A 22,010-nucleotide genomic window follows, 5' to 3' on the forward strand; every position below is an offset into this window, starting at 1 on the left:
TACCGTTATCTACTAACTCTGAAGTTCGTCACTTCTGATTTCTTGTACCTCTACCTCAACAGCTTATAAACTGCATGTAGTATAGTATTTGCTTGAAATACATGAAAGTAGATATTTTCCCTAACTAATGGGGATATTTCTGTAGTGGTTGTAGTTACTTTGCAACCTGTTCAGCAAATATTATGGGGCGTTTTTGGCGGTATCCTTAAATTTTGCACATAGAGAACCATCTTGGATAACCTTTTTCCCCCTAGTCTCAAGTCATCCCTTTGGAGGTAGTGTCTCATTTTTAATCTGTGACTTGTGGAAGTTAAGGCATTTTGAGTAGCTTATTTAAGTTACTAAATAATCTGATTTCTAGAGGTCTGAGGAATAGCAGACACCCTTTTCTGTACTAAATTGGGGAAGTTTACAGGCAAAAAGATGAATTAAATGGTCCTAGTAGACAGCCCCTAATATTTTTGGCCTAGGGGTAAAGGTCTTAAGAATGAGGGAAGGTAGTATCAGAATTTTCCAGGGTGTTTTTTTTGTTGTTGTTGTTGTTTTTTAGGTGGACAGGAAGTAGAATTTATTGGTGAGTATTAAGAGGGGGCAGCACAGTGGAAGCCCTCATGAGTGCAGGGCCTGCCACTTGTCCAGAGGGCCACGATTGGGAGTGTACTTGACCCCACAGCCATCTGGATGAGCCGCTTTTCAGCCACCATGTCTTCAGAATCATTGGCATTGAACTTGGTGAAGCCCCACTTCTTTGAGATGTATATTTTCTGGCAGCTGGGAAACTTGAACTTGGCCCTGCACAGGGCCTCAATCACATGCTCCTTGTTCTGCAGCTTGGTATGGATGTACATGATAACTTGGCCAATGTGAACCCTGGCCACGGTGCCCTGGGGCTTTCCAAAGGCACCTCACATGCCTGTTTGGAGCCTACACTGGGGTAGTGCAAGGTCAGACACATGAAAATCCATCTGAAAGGAGGGGCTCCAATGTCCCTTAAAGCAATCCATACAACAAACAGGCTGCATACACTACCAAGGAAGCTGCTGTTTGCAGCATTGCACACTGGGCCCACATGAGGAAAGGAACTCAGTTGGCTTAATGGGCTGCAGCAGAGTGTTTTTTAAAACACACACATACACCCAATCCCTACTAGAATGAGAGATTTTACTAATAATAGTGTTAGAAGCGTAAATGGTTTGGTAGCCAACCACTACTTTAAAATTGATTAGCTTTCCCGAGCTTCTGGGTCTTCACATTTAAATTTGACCTGACCTTGAAACTTCCGCTCTCATTATTCCCAGCAGTGACTTTGTTTTGTGCACTTTTCGAAATACCCCGTGCATAGCTCCTTACTTTACATCATGCTGGAATATGACCCATACCAGCCAGACTACATCTAACAGAAACATAATACCTGACTAAAAGCGTCTTTTATCATGTAGATAGATGTACAGGGTACGTTAATTTATCTTTAGAGATTCTCCCCAGTATACTGAAAAAACAGCCCTAAGTTTTGGTAGATAGCCTTGCTTTATAGAAAATGAAAATGGGCCAGACAGTGGTGACTCATTCCTGAAATCCCAACACTTTGGGAGGCCAAGGCAGGAGGATCACTTGAGGCCAGGAGTTTGAGACCAGCCTGGGCAGCATGGCAAGACCCTGTCTCTGCAAAAAATGTTTTAAAAAATTAATCGGGCATGTGGCACACACCTATAGTCCAGCTACTTAGGATGTTGAGGTGAATAGATCACTTGAGCCCAGAAGTTGAGGCTGTAGTGAGCTATGATTGCACCTCTGAACTCCCACCTGGGTAACAGAATGAGACCCTGTCTCTTAAAAAGAAGAAAACGAAGATGCCAGATACTAGCTTTTACAGCCTCCCTTGCAGCTAGGGCACAAGTACTTGACAGGCCCCAAAAAATTACACGTACTTTAACTTGAGATGGAAGAGATGATAAATTTCTGATGGATTTCTCTTTTCCTCTTGGTTGATGTATACCACAAATCAGTTTTCTGCTGCAGAAACAACTGATATAAACTGAAGCATCTGCTGTTAGTGATGTGACAGCAGTGTCCTCACCTGGCCAGTTTTGTAATATGGTTTTGGGTGTTTGTGGCTATGTTAGCTTCCACCTTCGTTCTCTAGTTTCCACAGTAATTTTGTAAGTTGCTTGATATTTTTTAATGACTTTTTATATGTAAATGTGATTTGTATAACTTGCAAGAGAGGAAACCTTGTCCGATGCATGACTTTAGAAAATTTAGCAAAAAGTTTTCAAAGGGATATTTACGTGAAGAAAATGAGTGGTATCCTTGTGAGAGAAAAGTACAATGAGACTGGGGCAAGCTGCTTTTCCAGAAATAGGCCCTGATGATGACACTTTTGGTAGATCCAAGGTATTCATGAATATTGAAGCTCTGGATGCCTTATTCAGTAGTTTCATAGCAGAAATCCAAAAGTGTAGAAAGAGTTTTAATTGAAATTAAATAAAATCAAAACTTTAGTTTTACAGTTACACTAACCACATTTGAGGTGCTTGATAGTCATCTGTGGCTAGTGGCTACTATACTGGGCAGTCCAGCTAGAACATTATCACAGGAGTCTCTATTGGACAGCACTAGTCTATATTCTAATCCTAAATCTACAGTCTTGTGGTTCTGCAACCTCAGGTAAGTAATCTGAATCTCAAATCCTTTATCTATTTTTATTTATTTAGTTAGTTAGTTAGTTAGTTATCTGTCTATTTGGAGACAAGTCTCACTGTGTTGCCCAGGCTGGAGTGTAGTGGTGCAGTCATGACTCACTGCAGCCTCAGTCTCCGTGGGCTCAGGTGATCCTTTTACCTCAGCCCCCCCGAGTAGCTGGGGCCACAGGCGTGCACCACCATGCCCAGGTAAATTTTTGTATTTTTTGTAGAGACAAAGGTTCACAATGTTTCCCAGTCTGGTATCAAACTCCTGAGCTCAAGCCATCTACCTACTTCAGCCCCCAAAGTGCTAGGCGTGAGCCCCTGTGCCCAGCCAAATCCTTTATCTAAAGACAGTACCTTATCTTCATTGTTGCTCTGAAGATTGAATGAAATTTAATATATGAAAGGACATGGTAAGTGCTTTGAAAGCACCATACAGACATGTAATTGTTCCAGATTAGTAATTTATTTGTTGGTTAACAATAGATTTTTCTAAAATAATCTGAAGAGAAACTTCAGAACCCCAGTGGCGTGAATACTTTGATGTTAGACCATGTGTATTTTAGCCACTTGGAGAATCTAAATGCACAAAATTGACAGATTAGATTTTCATTTTAAATGTAAAATATATTTTACCAAGCTGTCCTTTTCAATTTATCTTTAAATCTTAAAGTTTTTATGTATACTGGGGACTTACCTTCTTGTTGTAGGTTCCCTTTTTACGTACTATTTTATCCTCATGAATGATCTTAATCTGTTAACTAAGTGAATAATGTACCTGTCACATAGAGATGTTGAATGAATGTTATAAAAATGATAGCTATCTGTGCCAGAAATCACTGGTTTTAGTAGACTTCAGCCTTCAGCGTGATCATTCTCAGTAATTCTTTATAGGTATTTTGATTTGTTTTGAGGGGGTTGTTTGGCATATATTTTGCAGCTAATTAATTCATTTTTGCAAAACCATCAGACAACAATGCTAGATATTTAAAATACTCTACAGCAGAAATTTTCAAAAGTTTTTGGAATCGTTAATACAACCGTTTCTCTCCTTCACTTAAACCATAGTAGCCATTGGTAATTGAGAACTAGATTCTTTTTCCCTTTGAGTCCTAGTTGATCTCAAAAATCATTCTCAACACTGCACTTAGCTACAGGTAGCTATTAACATTTTGAGTTGATGACTAAGCTAAAACCCATTTGCCACCTCTGAGTTAATGGGCAAGGTCTATCCTCGTCTCTTCCAGGCTCTCGCCTATAGTGCAAGTGTTGGCAAACTTTTTCTGTAAAGGACCAGATAACTATAAGTCTTGTTAACCATACAATCTCTTATCACAGCCATTCACCTCTGCTATTGTAGCCTGAAGCCAACCATGGACAAGACACAACAAATGAACTATGTTCCATTACAACTTTATGAGTGTGACTGTGTTCCAACAAAATTTTATTTACCAAAAAAAAAAAAAAACAGGGAGCAAATGGGATTTGGCCTGGGAGTTCTAGTTTGCCAACCTCTCCTAGGGCAAGAAACTGGTTTTGATTAATTCAACAAATAATTAGGTGTCTTCCATATTCTGGGCACTGTGTTAAGTTTTGATTATATAGCAATAATCATTACATGTAGGCCCCAGGTCATGAGGTATTTAACCCTTAACTGAGTATGGTTTTGGGGCTTTTTGCTTTTTTTGGTTTTGGGGTTTTTTTTGTTTGTTTGTTTGTTTTGAGAGAGGGTCTCTGTTACCCAGGCTGGAGTGAAGTGGCGCTATCACAGCTCACTGCAACCTCAGCCTCCCCAGGCTCAGGTGATCCTTTGACCTCCCATCCTCCTGGGTAGCTGGAACTATAGGCATATGCCACCACGCCTACCTAATTTTGTGTATTTTTTGTAGGAGTGGGGTTTCGCCTTGTTGCCCAGGGATTACAGGTATCAACCACTGCATCCAGCCTGAATATGTTTTTTTTTCATGCACTTTGGCAGATTCAAAGTACTTTTTTTAGGGAAAAATGGGGCCTGCGCCATGCATCTGCTTTATTTGTTAATACATGTGAGTTCGTAGGCAAATACCACAAGTGCTATAAGTTAGCACTTGTTCTACAAGTTCTGTGATAGTGGTATAACTAAGTGTAACTTCAATGTGTCTTAGATATTAGATGCCGTGGTATCAAAATTAATATCCTGTTATAAAAAATAGGGAACCAAAAATGTTTGCGTATGATATCTACACTGGCTGCACATAGCAGATACTTAATGTCCATATAATATTGAATAAAGCTGGAATTACCAGTTTCTTAACTATCCCTTATGTCAGTTTCTTGTGGTTTCTTCATTTGGTATGCTATTTCTGACCTCATTTTTTGTTTTTCACCATTTTAATATAGGTTTTTGTTGCAAATCAACCTTATACATTTTAAAAATATATCACATATTACTCATATTTTAATGAAATGCTTACCATGCCTAGATATATTGTTCAGCTTTCTACTGTTAGAACTTCTTTCGTTAATTTAAAAGTATCTTTAGTTTTCTCAGTATTCATGTTTATCTTCAAAATGTCTGTTGTTGCTTATTAAATGAGTCAGAGCTCTTCACTGATACTCAGAAATCTCCTTAATCTTAACTGAAGACTCCTGCTATTTTTATTTTCCTATTCCTTTGTGCCCTGTGAGCCAGTCAGACTGCTTTTTCCACTATAGTCTAATTAATGTTCCCATGTGATGCTGTCTTTTATGCCTTTGCTCTCACTTTTCTTATCCCTGGTATGTTCTTTCCTATTGAAATATTGTAACTTTTTTTTTTCCGCCACCTTCTTCATAAATCTCCTAATCTCTCCTTCTGAACTCCCGTAGTATTTTGTACATCTCATAATATTTTTCATATTTTTATGTCTCCATTTTTTCCTACAAAATTGTAAGCTTTTTGAGAGCAGGTCTGTTGCATCCATCTTTAAGAATATGAAATAAGAAGCAAATTCCTGTCAGAATGTATTCCACCTAAAATGGCCAACCATTCTGGTTTGCCCAGGATGGAGAATTTCCTCAGACATGAGACTTTCAGTGCTTAAACCTGGACCGTTGGTCACCCTGATTGCGCTTTATGATGTAACCATCTTTTTTGCATATCAGTGCTTTACTGCAGGTTTTTTTTTTTTTTCTTTAAAAAAAAAAAAAACACATAAAATGAACATGAAGGAAACTTGTGAGTTTTTTGGGTTTTGGATTTTGTTTTGTTTTTTCAGACAGTTTGGCTGTCACCCAGGCTGGAGTGCAGCTGCAGTCTTGACTCACTGCAACCTCCACCTCCCAGGTTCAATTCTTGGGCCTTAGTCTCCTGAGGAGCTGGGACTGCAGGTGTGTGAGACCATGCCCGACTAATTTTTGTATTTTTATTAGAGACAGGGTTTTGCCATGTTGGCCAGGCTGGTCTCGAATTCCTGGCCTCAAGTGATCCTCCTGCCTCAGTCTCCCAATGTGTTAGGATTACAGGCCTGAGCCGCTATGCCCAGCCAAACAAAAAATTTTTTTTTAATTAACAGAAAAATTACTTGTGCCTTTTAAGCAAATGTTTGGAAGATTATATTCATATGTAGAAATGTAAAGATCAGATTCAGATGATAAAAAAGACTAAAATGTGGGAAAATTTTGACTAAAGTCGAAAAAGAATGATGTCCTTTTCATAGAGGGACTCTTTGGTAGTTTTGGTTTGTTTAGTAGACACAGTTTTTTTTAGAGTAGAACCTAAAAGAATGTGGAGTAAATGGTGGCAGTGGTTTGACCACAACAGTGGTATCTATTGCTAGAGAAATTAAAAATAGGATGTAAGATACTTAACTCCCCTTTTTACCAAAGGCTTCAGATAAAGAGGAAATGGGAGCAAGTCCAGAGATGATAGGCACTGTGTTGGCTAATGATTTGTTTAGAGATGATGTCTCACTATGTTGTCTAGGCTGGTTTGGAACTCCTGGCCCCAAGCAATCGTCCCACTCAAGCAAGACTCAAGTAACTGGGCCTGTAGATGTGATCTGTCATGCCCAGCTGGCAAGTGATTTTTATATGTTATGGTTTATTGTACAATACAAGCTACTCACTGTGTGTTTTATTGTGAGAAGCTCACTAAGTTAGAAGGTTTTTCAGTTTTGTGCAGTATTTTTTTCTATTCATATTTCTATTTCTCATAAGCTGGGAAAAACATCATCAAAGTTCATTAGGGTGACATCTTACATCTAAAACCTTAAAACTAAGTTGAGATTTATTATCACAGAATAAATTCCCCCATATCTCCACCAAACCTCCCACCACTCATGACTTGATGACTTCAATCATACTCATCCCATTCCCCACAGTGCCCTCACTTTCCAAGTGAACTCCCCTATTCCCTAATGATTTATATATCCACTGGTCTGGTTTAAATATCCACTTAGGAAGCCTTGCCTGATAGTTCTCTATAGGTAGACAATTGTTCTCTTCTGTGCATCCACAGCAAGCACTTTATTCTGTAGACCCTGCTTGATTGTGCTAACACAGTGCAAACACTGAACATTTTAATTTATAAAACAGAGTGTCTTCTGGGCTTTAATATGTAGTTGTCACATTTGTTTTTCCTCTGATTTCTGGGCCACACAACCTCTTTGTTACAGTTAAAACTAATATCTCAGCCTGGCGCGATGGCTCACACCTGTAATCCCAGCACTTTGGGAGGCCGAGGCAGGCGGATCACGAGGTCAGGAGTTCAAGACCAGCCTGGTCAATATGGTGAAACTTCGTCTGTACTAAAAAATACGAAAATTAGCCAGGCATGGTGGCGTGTGCCCGTAGTCCCATCTACTGAGGAGGCTGAGGCAGGAGAATCACTTGAACTTGGGAGGTGGAAGTTACAGTGAGCTGAGATCATGCCACTGCACTCCAGCCTGGGCAACAGAGTAAGACTCTGTCTCAAAAAAACAAAAAAACCTAAACATCTCTAATCTGGTCATTGAAATTGAGGTGTAAAGCAAATTAATATTTTCTCATTGCCTCTTGTATCCTCCTTTTCCTGTGTAAGAAATAATAAGGCCCACTATAAGGTAGTGGAGTAGAGAGAATGGAATTGATTCCAGAAATACCAAGGTGGAATGAATCAGACTTGATAATGAAAAGAAGAATCCATGACAACTCCCAGGTATACAGTTACCTATTAAAATAGTATGCTATTGAAGTCCTTTAGGTGTCTTAAGCACTGTAAACACCTAGATAGATGTAATTTTTAAAAATAGCAAATTAACATTTACTGACTGCTTCCTATGTGTTACTCATTGTGCTACACATTTTGCATAGGGTAAGTTATTTCATTTGAATCTTTAAAAACTGTAAGAAGTAGATACTCGTATTTCCATTTTCAAATGAGGAAATGAGACAGAGTTTAAAATAACATAACCAAAGCCACTCAACTAATACTTAGTAGAACTGATTCCAACCCAGACAATGGGATGTAAAGGCTATACTGAGTCAGTATGCATCCCTATAGATTTTACTGCTAGTTCAGATGACAGGAAAAGAATGACTTTTTTTTAGTCACATCTAGAGAATTGGGAGCAGGGAGGAGTTCTGCACAAATATGCCTATTTGGAAAGATCTGATAGAAACTAATAAGGTGATCTTGAGCCTACATCATTATTATTTTTTTACCTGTTTTTGAAATTGGTCTCTCCTTTTTTAAAAAAATCACTTAACTATTTTGCTTATCTATTGACTCAGGTGAGAAATCTATTAAACTGATTCTTCTGCATTTGTCAGATTATTGATAAATTGTTTATATTCTACCATACATGACCAAATACTGAACTGAAAAGGTAACTATAGAAATAAAACTGTAAGGCCGGGCGCGGTGGCTCACGCCTGTAATCCCAGCACTTTGGGAGGCCGAGACAGGCGGATCACAAGGTCAGGAGATCGAGACCATCCTGGCTAACACGTTGAAACCCCGTCTCTACTAAAAATACAAAAAAAAAATTACCTGGGCGTAGTGGTGGGTACCTGTAGGCCCAGCTACTCGGGAGGCTGAGGCAGGAGAATGGTGTGAACCTGGGAGACAGAGCTTGCAGTGAGCCGAGATTGCGGTGGCCACCGCACTCCAGCCTGGGCGACTGAGCAAGACTCTATCTCCAAAAAAAAAAAAAAAAACTGTAAAAGTTAACCTTACATTGCATGTCAAATTATATGTTGTTGAATATTTCAGTGAGAAAGTTGGTGTAATTAATGGAAAAAACTTGATTTACTAGCACTGTTAATCCATGGAAAGGGCAAGGGAATTTTTTCCTACTTGAGGTATTATAAATATGGTCAGAATAGAGAAAATGCTATACACAGTCTGATAATCTACAAATTTTGCACTTTCTAGATTTAGAACTCTTGTTCACAGGAGATCTTTCTTGGCAGAATGAGTAAGATTGGAAACATTTTCCATGTGTCCTCATTATGAGAGAGGCAGACAACTCAAAGTAAATATGATAAGCAGTCTTCATTTTTGCAGCTTTCTATTTATTTTATAGTTCCTTGTTAGAAGTTTTATTTTTAAAAGAGGGTAGGAGAGATAGTGTTTGGGCCCCTTATTTTTTCCTTCAAAAAGAATTTTTAAAGTCTGTCATTGTGTTCAACAGATTCATAACAGGTCCATCTGACAGTTGAATTAGTTGATTTTATTTGGGAATGAGAAAAGAACACAGTTATCCTCTTTAGCTATTAAAATATTACTTTTGGAGTTGGAGGTGGAAAGGAGAAATCAAGTATCTTCTCTTCCAGAAAGTGCATTGAGAGAAGTAATGTTACCTGACTTCAGGAACCAGTATTTAAGGCCTTTTTTTTTTTTTTTTTTTTTTTTTTTTAAGACAAAGTCTCACTCTGTTACCCAGGCTGGAGTACAGTGGTGCGATCTCGGCTCACTGCAACCTCCGCCTCCTGAGTACAAGCAGTTCACCTGCCTCAGCCTCCCTAATAGCTGGGATTACAGGCGCTCACCACCTCACCTGGCTGATTTTTGTATTTTAGTAGAGACGGGGTTTCACCATATTGGCCAGGCTGGTCTCGAATTCTTGACCTCAAGCAATCCACCCACCTCGGCCTCCCAAAGTGCTGGGATTACAGGCATGAGCCAGTGTGCCTGGCCTAATTAGGCCTTTCTTTATAATTTAGGATCACAAAATTTCAAACTGGGGTTGGGGGGGTGAGTGCAGTAGCTAAACAGCTTGAGATTGGAGAACTGCTTGTCACCAGTGTTTTGCAAAATTTCCCTTTTGGTTATACCCATGCAGAGATTTTTTTTTTTTTTTTTTTTTTTTTTTTTTTTTTTTTTTTTTTTGAGACGGAGTCTTGCTCTGTCGCCCAGGCTGGAGTGCAGTGGCCGAATCTCAGCTCACTGCAAGCTCCGCCTCCCAGGTTTACGCCATTCTCCTGCCTCAGCCTCCCGAGTAGCTGGGACTGCAGGCGCCTGCCACCTTGCCCAGCTAGTTTTTTGTATTTTTTAGTAGAGACGGGGTTTCACCGTGTTAGCCAGAATGGTCTCGATCTCCTGACCTCGTGATCGGCCTGTCTCGGCCTCCCAAAGTGCTGGGATTACAGGCTTGAGCCACCGCGCCCGGCCTGAGATTTTTTTTTTTTTTTAATACCAAGTCTCGCTCTGTCACTACAAGCGCCCGCCACCTCGCCTGGGTAATTTTTTTTTTGTTTTATATTTTTAGTAGAGTTGGGGCTTCACCATGTTGGCCAGGCTGGTCTCAAACTCCTGACCTCAGGTGATCCGCCCGCCTCGGCCTTCCACAGTCCTGGGATTACAGGCATGAGCCACTGCACTCAGCTATTTTTTGGCGTATTTTAAGGGAAAGAAATCACGCTTTTTAAATGTTGCTTATTGCTTTTCAAGGATTTGATTCTTATAAGCTACTTTTTCATTTATTAATGAGATTTAAATAAATCAGGTTATAAAGTTAAGAGCAGTTGTCTCTGGAACCCAGAAGTTAGTTTTAACACTAGCGTTTCTGCTGCAGGGCATTTCTACTGGACTGTAATTCCTCGAAGGCAAGTATAAGAACTACTTTTTTGTTGTTTGTTTTAGGAACAAGGTCTTGCATCACCCATGCTAGAGTGCAGTAATGCAATCATAACTCACTGTAACCTCCAATTGGTGGGCTTAAGTGATCCTCCCATCTCATTCTTTTGAGCAGCTGGGACTCTAGGCATGTACCACCACACCCAGCTACTTTATAAATTTTTTGTAGAAGTGTGGTTTTGCTGTGTTGTCCAGACTAGTCTCGAGCAGTCTTCCCACCTCAGCTTCCCAAAATGCTGGGGTTGTACAGGCGTGAGCCACCATGCCTACCCCTACTTTTTTTTTTTTGAGACGGGAGTCTCTGTTCAAGCAGTTCTCCTGCCTCCTGAATAACTGGGATTACAGGTGTGCGCCATCATGCCCAGCTAATTTTTGTATTTTTAGTAGAGATGGCATTTCACCATGTTGGCCAGGCTCATCTGGAACTCCTGACCTCAGGTGATCCACCCACCTTGGCCTCCCAAAGCGCTGAGATTCCAGGCGTGAGCCACCACACCCGGCCTGTCCCTACTTTTTTTAATGCCAAGATTTGTGTATTTCATCTTCAGTTGGGATTCATGGCATCTGTCAATAATTGATATGAACTTAAATGGCAATTTACCTGTAAAAAGATAACTTATTACTCATCTTTTAAAAGTCTGTACTTCTGTCATTTGCTGGAAAAGAATTATTAATCTTTATTCAGCAAACATTTATAGACCGAATAGTGGACACCAACATAAGGACTACCCTGCAGCTGCTTGATGATGGTAATAACTAACATTTAATGCTTTTATCAACAGTGTACATTCTTATTTAATCTGTCCCTCAACTCTGTACAGTCAGTATTATTGTTGTCCGTATTTCACAGATTAAGACACCAGCCTAGAGGCCAGGTGCAGTGGCTTACGCCAGTAATCCCAGCACTTTGGGAGGCTGAGGCGGGTGGATCACCTGAGGTCAGGAGTTCAAGATCAGCCTGGCCAACATGGTGAAACCCCACCTCTACTAAAAATATAAAATTAGCCAGGTGTGGTGGCACGCCCCTGTAATCCCAGCTGCTCTGGAGGCTGAGAGAAGAGAATCAGTTGAACCAGGGAGGCTGAGGTTGCAGTGAGCTGAGATCACACCAGTGACTGCACTCCAGCCTGGGTGACAAGAGTAAAACTCCATCTCAAAAAACATAAATAAAAGACGCCAGCCTAGAAATAAATGACCACCCCCTGGTAAATTACATAGCTGGTTTTGGTCTCCTTATTTCCAGATTTCATGTTTTACCACACTGAGCTCCAAAGATGATACAGTATTTACTTTTAAGTGTATAAGGAAAAACTGAGTTTGGGCCTCAAACCAGCGCCACGATTTCTTTATTTACCAATTGTGAACTAGCCTCACTCAGTTAACGAAGTCTCTTAAAATGTCAGTTATTTAGTTTCATCTTCTTAAAATGTAGAATTGCTTTATGTTACTTAAACATGGGTCCATTTTTTTTATGAGTTAATTTGTTTGCTTTTCAAGATTTTGGATTCAAAGTTTTTAAGGTAACCTTGGATAAATTTTGTTAATTGGATTAATATAAATTTAAAGTAAAATTCCATTGGTCTGCTGTGTTTTATCCTGGATAGGATTAAAGCAGTCTTTAAAGGTAATCTGTTGTTGGCTTTAATGTTTTATAGTACATTCTGGTGACACTTGTCTCACTAGTCCACATTTTTTGTATATTTGGTATATAGATTTTTTCCTTGGTAGTCACTTGTTTTTACTTTTTATATTTTACTTCCCAGTCTTAATCTCTGTAACCAATTTGTATAATCCCTTATGCAGTCAGTCTCTTTATTTGTGATATTATTTGAAGAGAAGTGTGTTTCCTGAGAGAGGATGTCATGTCTGTGCCCTAATTTTTAGTTATATTGCTTTTATTGCATAAAGCATCTTGGACTAGCTTGCGAGAAGGTAAAAGAAAATGTGGTTGCATCTTGTCCTGGTTGAATGCCCACTAATCTTAATGGATTTTCCCAGTTGTGCATACCTTAGGAGTAAGGATGTTGTCTTATGTTTATTTTCACTCCTTTTTAAAATGTGTATTGTTTTTGAAAGATAATGACTAATATATCTATAATATCAAACCACCATTATGAAGTTAGAGAAGGAATATTTAGATTATCATTACATTTTATTACTAATGCAATTTATATTTTTTATAGTAATTAAGGAATATAACTTTTTTTTTGAGACATAATAATAGTAATGTCAGTGATTTGAGCTGCCACTCAATACACTAAAGAGAATTGCTATTCCTTCAGTTAAGAATCACTGCTCAACTTATTTTTATTTTTATTTTTTGAGATGGAGTCTCCTCTGTCCACCTAGGCTGGAGTGTAGTGGCGCGATCTTGGCTCACTGCATCCTCGGCCTTCCAGATTCAAATGATTCTCCTGCCTCAGCCTCCTGAGCACCTGGGATTACAGGCGTGCACCATCATGCCCAGCAAATTTTTGTATTTTTTAGTATAGACGGGGTTTCACCATGTTGGCCAGCTAGTGTCGAACTCCTGACTTAAAGTGATCTGCCCACCTCGGCCCCACAAAGTGCTGGAATTATAGACATGAGTCACCATGCCCAACCTAAGATGCTTTTAAAATTCCATTTATGTTTAATTCTTCAAAGTCTGGTGCATGTAACATTATTGTAACAAAACATTTTATAATTGAAAGGGACTTTAGGGATCTAGTCTAGAAGTCAAAAACTGCCAGACCAGGGTTCAGATCTCTTATCTCTCAAATTGATTTTGTTGGTTTATACAATATTCATAATTTTTAGAATTCAAATGACTTCACCTATAAAGCATTCACTCTCTACTTGACCACAGTTCACGTTATTACCTAATAAGACCTTACTGCTTCAGGCATTTACATGGCTAGCTGACTGATGTAAGGCATCTGAGTGTTCAATATTTCCCCCTTCCCTCATTCCGTCTTTTTGTAGACAAGGAATCTGGAAACCGAGAATTAAGTGATTTATCTCAAGATAAACAACTTTTTAAATAGAGCTGCTTAAATTCAAAGTTAATGTTACTTTCTACAGCTTGTTGTCTCCTTAGAAAATAGTACAAGGTAATACATAATCAAGTCCTAAAGTATTTGGTATAACTTGTCATGAAGGAGAATGATCACTGTGGGCTGAGTTAGTGCAAGAATGCTTCAGAGACATTTCCTTGACACCTCCTAAGAACTGCATCTTGAAATGTGCTGTCCTGATTCTGTGGTGTTCTTGCTACACAGTTGAGGAAAAGAGATAAATATCCTCCTGTAAAGAGCTGGCATGGGAAATCACCAAAGGGCATTTCGTACATATTGAAAAACAGCACCTCATAAGACCAACTACATTTAGACTTCTCCAGAAATCCCATTTATGCCCCTTTTTGCAGAGGAAGGGGCTGGATAAATCTCTGATTCCCAAATCCAAATTTAACTAATTAGCATGTCACCCCACCAAAGATTTTTTTTTTTTTTTTTTTTTTGATACTGAGTCTTGCTCTATTGCCAGGCTGGAGTGCAGTGGCGCAGTCTCGGCTCACTGCAACCTCTGCCTCCTGGATTCAAGCAATTCTCCTGCCTCAGGCTCCTGGGTAGCTGGTATTACAGGCGCCCGCCACCACACCTGGCTGATTTTTGTATTTTTAGTAGAGACGGGGTTTCACCATGTTAGTCAGGATGGTCTCCATCTCCTGACCTCGTGATCTGCCCGCCTCAGCCTCCCAGGGTGCTGGGATTACAGGCATGAGCCACCGTGCCCAGCACAAAGATGATTTTTTAAAATGCTCAACAGGACAAAGCTTAATGGTAGTCTTTTGTTAAAAACAAAATTTAATACCAATCCATTGACAGGACTCTGTGTACCGAGCTATATAGATTCACCTTAATAGAAGTCCTTCATAACCACCCTGTATAAAACCATCCATTTTATCTCCTTTGTTTTTTTTTCCTCCATACTGCTTATCACACCTGACACTTTATATTGGCTTTGTTTCCCCTCTATACCCTTCACTCTGGATTATAAATTCTGAGGACAGGGTATTTTGTTCACTGCTTTATATTCCCACTGCCTAGAATAGTGCCTAACACGTATTAGACACTCAGTATATTATTTATGGGTGTCGAATATTGAATGCTGTATTACAGTAGTGTTAATGGAAGGTGTCACTTCTTAGATTTTCTTTTCTGACCAGCACAGTTCTTGAGATGATGGACTATGTCCTCAATAAATTTCAGCACCAAGTAAACAAGAATTTTCTTTTTAATACATAAATTTATCATTTTGTTACGCTTTTTAGTTTCCTCAGTGATTTTTTAGAATAACCCTTGTTCATAATTTGGAACAGTAATATCTACAGTTGAATCTTAGGAAGAATGTTACAGGCAATCCAGAATGTTGGATAATTAAATCAGTTATTTGCATTGTGATGTTTAATATAGTGAACACATTTAGACAAAAAAAAAAACTACCCAGTAATACCAGTTTTTATTTTCTTTGAGTCATGTCTTCAGGATTTTCTGTGAACTCAGAATTATTATTGCATTCATTATTGTTTTGTGAAAATACTAGTTAATAATTTCTGATTAATGAAATATTATCTTAGATAAATTTACTGAACTTAATGTAGAATATGAATTTTTTTTTTTTTTTTTTTTTTTTTTTTTTGGAGACAGGGTCTCACTTGTCACCCAGGTTGGAGTGCAGTGGCACAAACATGGCTCACTGAAGCCTCGACCTCCTGGGCTCAAGTGATGCTCCCACCTCAGCCTCCCAAGTAGCTGGGACTACAGGTGTGTGCCACTACACTTGGCTAATTTTCGTATTTTTTGTAAAGACTAGGTTTTGCCATGTTGCCCAGGCTGGTCTTGAACTCCTCCTGCATTAAAGCAGTCTACTTGTCTCTGTCTCCCAGAGTGCTGGCATTATAGGCATGAGCCACCACCCCCTTCTTCTACTTTCATTTCAAATAGTTACGAAGCAGCCACTGAAACCTGACTCTGGACAATGCCAAAGGAGGTTTTGTTTTCTTGTCTTTCCATGTCTTTGCTGTGGTTTGCTCCAAAACTAGAATTAAACAACTTTTTAAATTGATAAAAAAGAACCAATGCAAGTAAAACTCCAGCCTGTAGAGGAAATGGAAAAAGTTGTGGAAGTAATCATAAGTAAACTACTTTTAAACAAATGAGTAAGGTAGTAGGTATTTTGCAAGAAATAAATAGCCAAGTGTAAAAGCTGTCAGTTACTTTCATCAGTCAGGTTAGTTGTAGTCACAGAACTTTTAGGTGATTATATAAGGAACTCAAATTAGGAATCTTTAAATGTAAATTACCTAATACTAAAAACTACCCCAAAAATATATTCAGATAAATAGCAGAAACATTTATGCATTTGAAAAAAATCAGTGCATTCCACAGTTCCTCTGAATCAAAGATAAAAACAAATTAAATCAGTGTAGAAAATACTTTGTTTGAACAGTAGTGGAATTTTTAGTATTTTGATAGCTTTCTTTAGAGATTTAATTGATTTTCTTCATCTGTAATATTAGATTGTGTTGGAGAGGCAATGTGAATCATGCATAAAGTTTATAATTGTGTATGTGCCTACTTGATATAGAAATTGCACCTTTTTGCTGATGAAGTATCATATAGTTGCACTGTTGATAACATTAAGTTCATTTTGCATATATGCTACAGTCTTTTCTGTTTAACGGGTTGAGTAAAATGAAGATCCAGGAGTCCCTCATTAGTTGGTATAATTGGTTAATTCATAGACTAAAGATTAATTCAAATATACTACATTTGCAGATTAATTCATACATAGGCATATTATTGTTAACTAGTAATTCTTAACTGTACAGATAGTTTCAAACTGCATCCAGGTTTTACAAATGCTATTGTTTACAAGGAATACCGTAAAGAGAGCACATGTAAATGAACAAAATCCCATCACTTATGCTGGAAATTCAAAGTAGAATGTTACACAGTAGACCAATAGCACCATAATTTTAGGCACAGTATTTAGCCAATATCTCTCATTGCTAACACAGTTTCATTTAACTTGTGTTGCCTTTGACTTCTTGAAGGTTGTTCATTCTAAAATTTCTTTGAGTTTATTTTTCTGTTGATTATAGTTTTTATTTTTCTTCCAAAATCTCTTCACTTTAAATGGTAGTACATGACAGTAATACCTTCTGATAGTCAGAACTCTTAATAATTTGTAATATCAGGTATTCTGGTATTACTTTGTATCCTCTTTTTGACTTAATCCTTATCTTCTAACTACCTGATGTACAAGTAGTTAAAAATGAGCAAGCTTCTCAGAATATAATCATTTGCTTGTGGCACACCAGTTAAAGTACTAACTTAAGTCCTTTGCTACCTTATTTATCTTTTCATTCTAGATAAACTTTGCTTGCTAATTAATGGTAAATATTGCATTGATGTAAGATAGGTGTTTAAAATGTCAGCATTTACATTGAGTATTTCTTTTCCTATAAAGCACTTAAAATATGTTTAATGTTGTAATTTTCAGTAGTTAAGCATCTCTTAGCCCTTTTTGAGAAGTGTTTTCTGGGAAGTAATTAAGGCTTAAAGAACAGAATTAAACTTTAATTGATTCTTTTATGCGTACCTGCTTATTTCTTTAAAAAGGTACCCTCACCATTAGTTTATTAATCCAAGAAATACTTTTCTCTTCCAACATCAGTGTTTTGTAGTTACTCTATGAGTTGAGTGGCTAAACTTGGTATTTTTGAATTTTCTAAAGTCTGCTTCTTAAAAATACCAGTAATTATCAGCATTCCTATTATATAATATTGGGGTAATTATGGAACAACTTCACAATTTCTCTGTTAACTTCAGGTTTTGTTTCATTTGTTGTATATTTTTTTATTTATTAACAATTGAACTGTCAAAAAAATAAGCAAAAGGAAAAGAAAAACAATTCCCTATCCTACCACCTTGTTGTGTTTTTTTTTTCTTTTTTTTTTATTCCAGGGAATTGAAATTTATTTTCTATTATACTCTCAAGATTTTTTCAATAATGAGATTCCTCCTAGGCTGTCAAAATTGCAATCTGCATAACTTGAGGTACAATAGATTTCATTAAGACTTCTGTGATTAATATTAGCTGTCAGAGATAATGCCAATATTACAGGATTTTTGTTTAGTAATGTGTTTTTTAAATACTTAAAAGAGGGCTATTTCCCAGTCATTATCTCTGAACATTTTTAAATGATTCACAATACTGATGTGTGCACAGCTTTTTGCTTTTTTATATTGACATGGAGGGTTCTTTTTTTTTTTTTTTTTTTTTTGAGACGGAGTCTCGCTCTGTGGCCGAGGCTGGAGTGCAGTGGCCGGATCTCGGCTCACTGCAAGCTCCGCCTCCCGGGTTTACGCCATTCTCCTGCCTCAGCCTCCCGAGTAGCTGGGACTACAGGCACCTGCCACCTCGCCCGGCTAGTTTTTTATATTTTTTAGTAGAGACGGGGTTTCACGGTGTTCGCCAGGATGGTCTCGATCTCCTGACCTCGTGATCCGCCCGTCTCGGCCTCCCAAAGTGCTGGGATTACAGGCTTGAGCCACCGCGCCCGGCCGACATGGAGGGTTCTTATATGTTTTATTGAGCTATAGATTAAAGAGTCAAGCAGTGGGCGGGGCGTGGTGGCTCATGCCTGTAATCCCAGCACTTTGGGAGGCCGAGGCGGGCAAATCACGAGGTCAGGATATGGAGACCAACCTGGCTAACACGGTGAAACCCCATCTCTACTAAAAATAATACATACAGAAAACAAGCCGGGCATGGTGGTGGGCGCCTGTAGTCCCAGCTGTTCGGGAGGCTGAAGCAGGAGAATGGTGTGAACCTGGGAGGCGGAGGTTGCATTGAGCTGAGATTGCGCCACTGCACTCCAGCCTGGGCGACAGAGCGAGACTCCGTCTCAAAAAAAAAAAAAAAAAAACAAAGTCGAGCAGTGATTCTTAACTGAAGGAATAGCAGTTCTTTTTAGTGTAGTGAGTGGCAGCTCAAACCATTGACTTTACTATTATTTTAAAAGTTACTTTTTTTTTTGAGACGGAGTCTTGCTCTGTCGCCCAGGTTGGAGTGCAGTGGTGCGCTCTGGGCTCACTGCAACCTCCGCCTCCTAGGTTCAAGGTATTCTCTTGCCTCAGTTTCCCGAGTAAGTGGGATTACAGGCACGTGCCACCACACCTGGCTAATTTTGTATTTTTAGAGGCTTCACCATGTTGACCAGGCTGGTCTTGAACTTCTGACATCCAGTGATCCGACCGCCTGGGCCTCCCAAAGTGCTGGGATTACAGGCGTGAGCCACCGCGCCCAGCCTAAAATTTATCTTTTGTTGACCGAGTATGTGCAAGGTGTTGTGTCAGTGACTGAAGAATTACTACATTTGTTTCCTTATTCTTTCTTTAATTTATGGAACACATATTTCAGGCACAGTTTCAGGTTCTGGGAATACGGCAGTGAGTAAAACAGACAAAAATCCCTATCCTTATGGAGTTTACATTCTTTTTAATCCATCTCACAACCTTATCATGTAACTGTTACTATCTTAATTTTACCTGGAAGGAAAATGAGGCTCTGAAAGGTTTCATGATTTGCCCAAGATTATAGAAAACCACGATTTGAAACTTAGGTACCATTCGCCACTATGCTATGCTGTCAAAATTGTTCCCCCATGGGGTTCTGTGAAAGAGAACAATTAATCTCAATGTCTCAAATAGTAGTTGTTACAAATCTCTTTGAAAATCTGATGTAACTATTCCCATTTTTAATTGTGCATGAAATTTTAGGGAATTGACATATTTCAAAATGCTCATTCTTAACCTGAACTAAGGACTTCAGGAAAAGAACACTTGAACAGAAAGGTTATGCCTAGAGATCACAAATATTACACAGATACAGGTGCTACAACTCTTTCCCAGTCCCTACCAGCACTACAAGCCAGTTACGTTGCTTATTGAGCAGAGTTGTCCTTTCTGAAAACTAGATGCAACCACACCATCCTAAAAACAGGACAATGACTGTTGCCAGTCAGTCGGAGTTGACATTCACAATAAAAATCTGTTATTTCAGTCTTAAAAAAAGTCTTTTAAACAGTGTTTCAAGACTGGTGTAGTAGAAAGCATAGATTTGAAAAAATATTAATTCAAATCTTGACTGTCGTACCGTTGGGGCTTTTTTGTTTTGTTTTGCTCTTTAAGGTAACAAAAATACCCTGATAACATCCCCAAACTGGAAACAATCCAAATTTTCATCAGCTGGTGTGAATGGGTAAAGAAAATGTCATGTATTCAGATGGTATATTTTAATCAATAATAATAAAAGGAGCAAATTACTGATAGATACAATAATATGGATTAACCTGACTCATTCTAGCAACAAATAATAATGCTCATTCATGGATAAAAGAAGCAGCTGGGAAAAAGAGTCCCTGATCTCACTAAAGTAGTATAACTCCCACAGCCAACTCAGCCACCTTTGTGAGATAAGAAAATAAAGGCATACGTCTCTTAGAAAACACCTCTGATAAATGTATAGTTTTTATATTCAGTATTTTAAAATAGTAGTTTTTATGTTGTTTCGGTCAGTTGTGTTACGTTTGGAGGTTTTAGTGAATATATATAGTTGCGCAGTTGCTCAGCCATCACTACAACCGGTTTTTGGCGTGTTTTGTTTTGTGGGGTTTTTTGTTTTTTTGTTTTTTTTTTTTTTTTTTTTTTTTTTTTGAGATGGAGTCTCCCACTCTTGCCAGGGCTGGAGTGCAGTGGCGTAATCTCGGCTTACTGCAACCTCTGCCTCTCAGGTTCACGCGATTCTTCTGCCTCAGCCTCCGGAATAGCTGGTATTACAGGTGCCCGTCACCACGCCCTGCTAATTTTTTGTATTTTTAGGAGAAGTGGGGTTTCACCATATTGTCCAGGCTGGTCGCAAACTCCTGACCTCGTGATCTGCCCGCCTTGGCCTCCCAAAGTGCTGGGATTACAGGCGTAGTCCAGCCCACTACAACCAGTTTTTAGAACACTTCCATCAGCCCAAAAAGGTTTCCTGTGACTATATGTAGTCAGTCCCACTCCCACCCCCAGTGGAGGAAGGATGGAGAATTGGATGCTCATATTACCCTTGGAGCAGCAATATTGAACAGATTTGGGGTTATTGTACTTCCATTTCTTAGTGAACGTACAACATCAGTTTCTCCTGTGGGCTCTCTTTGTACAAGTAGCTTCATCTGTAGGTTTTCATTTCTTCAAAAACAAAGACCCTTTTATTTAGTTTTTTCTAGCTTGTTTGTAAGACTGAAAATCTCAACCATTGCAGATTTTTTCAGATTACCAATTTTCCATTTTAAGTTTCCTATTTCAGACCTGAACCCATATACAAAAAGAAAGACCATCTCTTTACCTTAGCTATTGGGTCTGTGCCAGAGTACTTTTGAAAATTTCCTTAAATCAATTTTTATTTTGTATCCCATTAAATCTTTTTTTTTTTTTTTTTTTTTTTTTGGAGACAGAATCTCACTGCGTTGCCCAGGCTGGAGCCCAGTGGCGTGATCTCAGCTCACTGCAACCTCTGCCTCCCAGGTTCAAGCAATTTTCATGCCTCAGCTTTGCGAGCAGTTGGGATTACAGGCATGTGCCACCACACTCGGCTAATTTTTTTTTTTTTTTTTTTTTTTTTTTTTTTTTTTTTTTTTTGTAGAAACAGGGTTTTGCAGCTGGGTATGGTGGCTCACGCCTGTAATCCCAGCACTTTGGGAGGCCGAGGCGGGTGGATCATGAAGTCAAGAGATTGAGACCATCCTGGCCAACGTGGTGAAGCACCGCACCCCCCCCAAAAAAAGGGTTTTGCTATGTTGGCCAGGCTGGTCTTGAACTCCTGATATCAAGTGATTCTGTAGTTTTCTTCTACCTCTGAGCATCCTTTAGTAAGTCTGCTTATAGGGTGCTCCGTATTTGTGTTGTATAGTAATCATTTTAAATAAATCTATTTTCCTGAATGTTTTATTTCTGTGAAAAGCACAGGAATACAAAACTTTACTTAGAATTCTTTTTTTTTTTTTCTTTTTTCTTTAATAAGGTACTAGGTTTTGACAAGCCTGCATCATGCGTGAGTATAAGCTAGTCGTTCTTGGCTCAGGAGGCGTTGGAAAGTCTGCTTTGGTAAGTCATTCTTACTTTACCTAAGCCTTTCACTCCGAGACGTTCTTTTTC

General features: G+C 38.8%; 1 protein-coding gene and 1 non-coding gene across 9 annotated transcripts in view; one reads left to right on the forward strand and one right to left on the reverse strand.

The window, feature by feature from the left end:
- RAP1B (RAP1B, member of RAS oncogene family) overlaps window positions 1-22,010 on the forward strand; it is a 50,778-nt gene that overhangs the window by 15,918 nt on the left and 12,850 nt on the right. For 7 of the 8 annotated variants that reach the window (XM_008003959.3, XM_008003960.3, XM_073020927.1 and 4 more), the window contains exon 2: window positions 21,877-21,959. The exons of the other annotated variant lie outside the window; for it this stretch is intronic. In XM_008003959.3, the coding sequence (XP_008002150.1) occupies window positions 21,903-21,959 (57 nt within the window). In that variant the 5' untranslated portion in view covers window positions 21,877-21,902. The remainder of the gene's footprint in view (window positions 1-21,876; window positions 21,960-22,010) is intronic. 8 annotated transcript variants of the gene reach the window in all.
- LOC119624034 (small nucleolar RNA SNORA70) lies at window positions 973-1,106 on the reverse strand. Its single transcript, XR_005240123.1, has one exon. It is a non-coding gene; the product is annotated as a small nucleolar RNA SNORA70 (small nucleolar RNA).

This window comes from Chlorocebus sabaeus, chromosome 11, assembly GCF_047675955.1.
Source record: "Chlorocebus sabaeus isolate Y175 chromosome 11, mChlSab1.0.hap1, whole genome shotgun sequence".
Taxonomy (NCBI): Eukaryota; Metazoa; Chordata; class Mammalia; order Primates; family Cercopithecidae; genus Chlorocebus; species Chlorocebus sabaeus.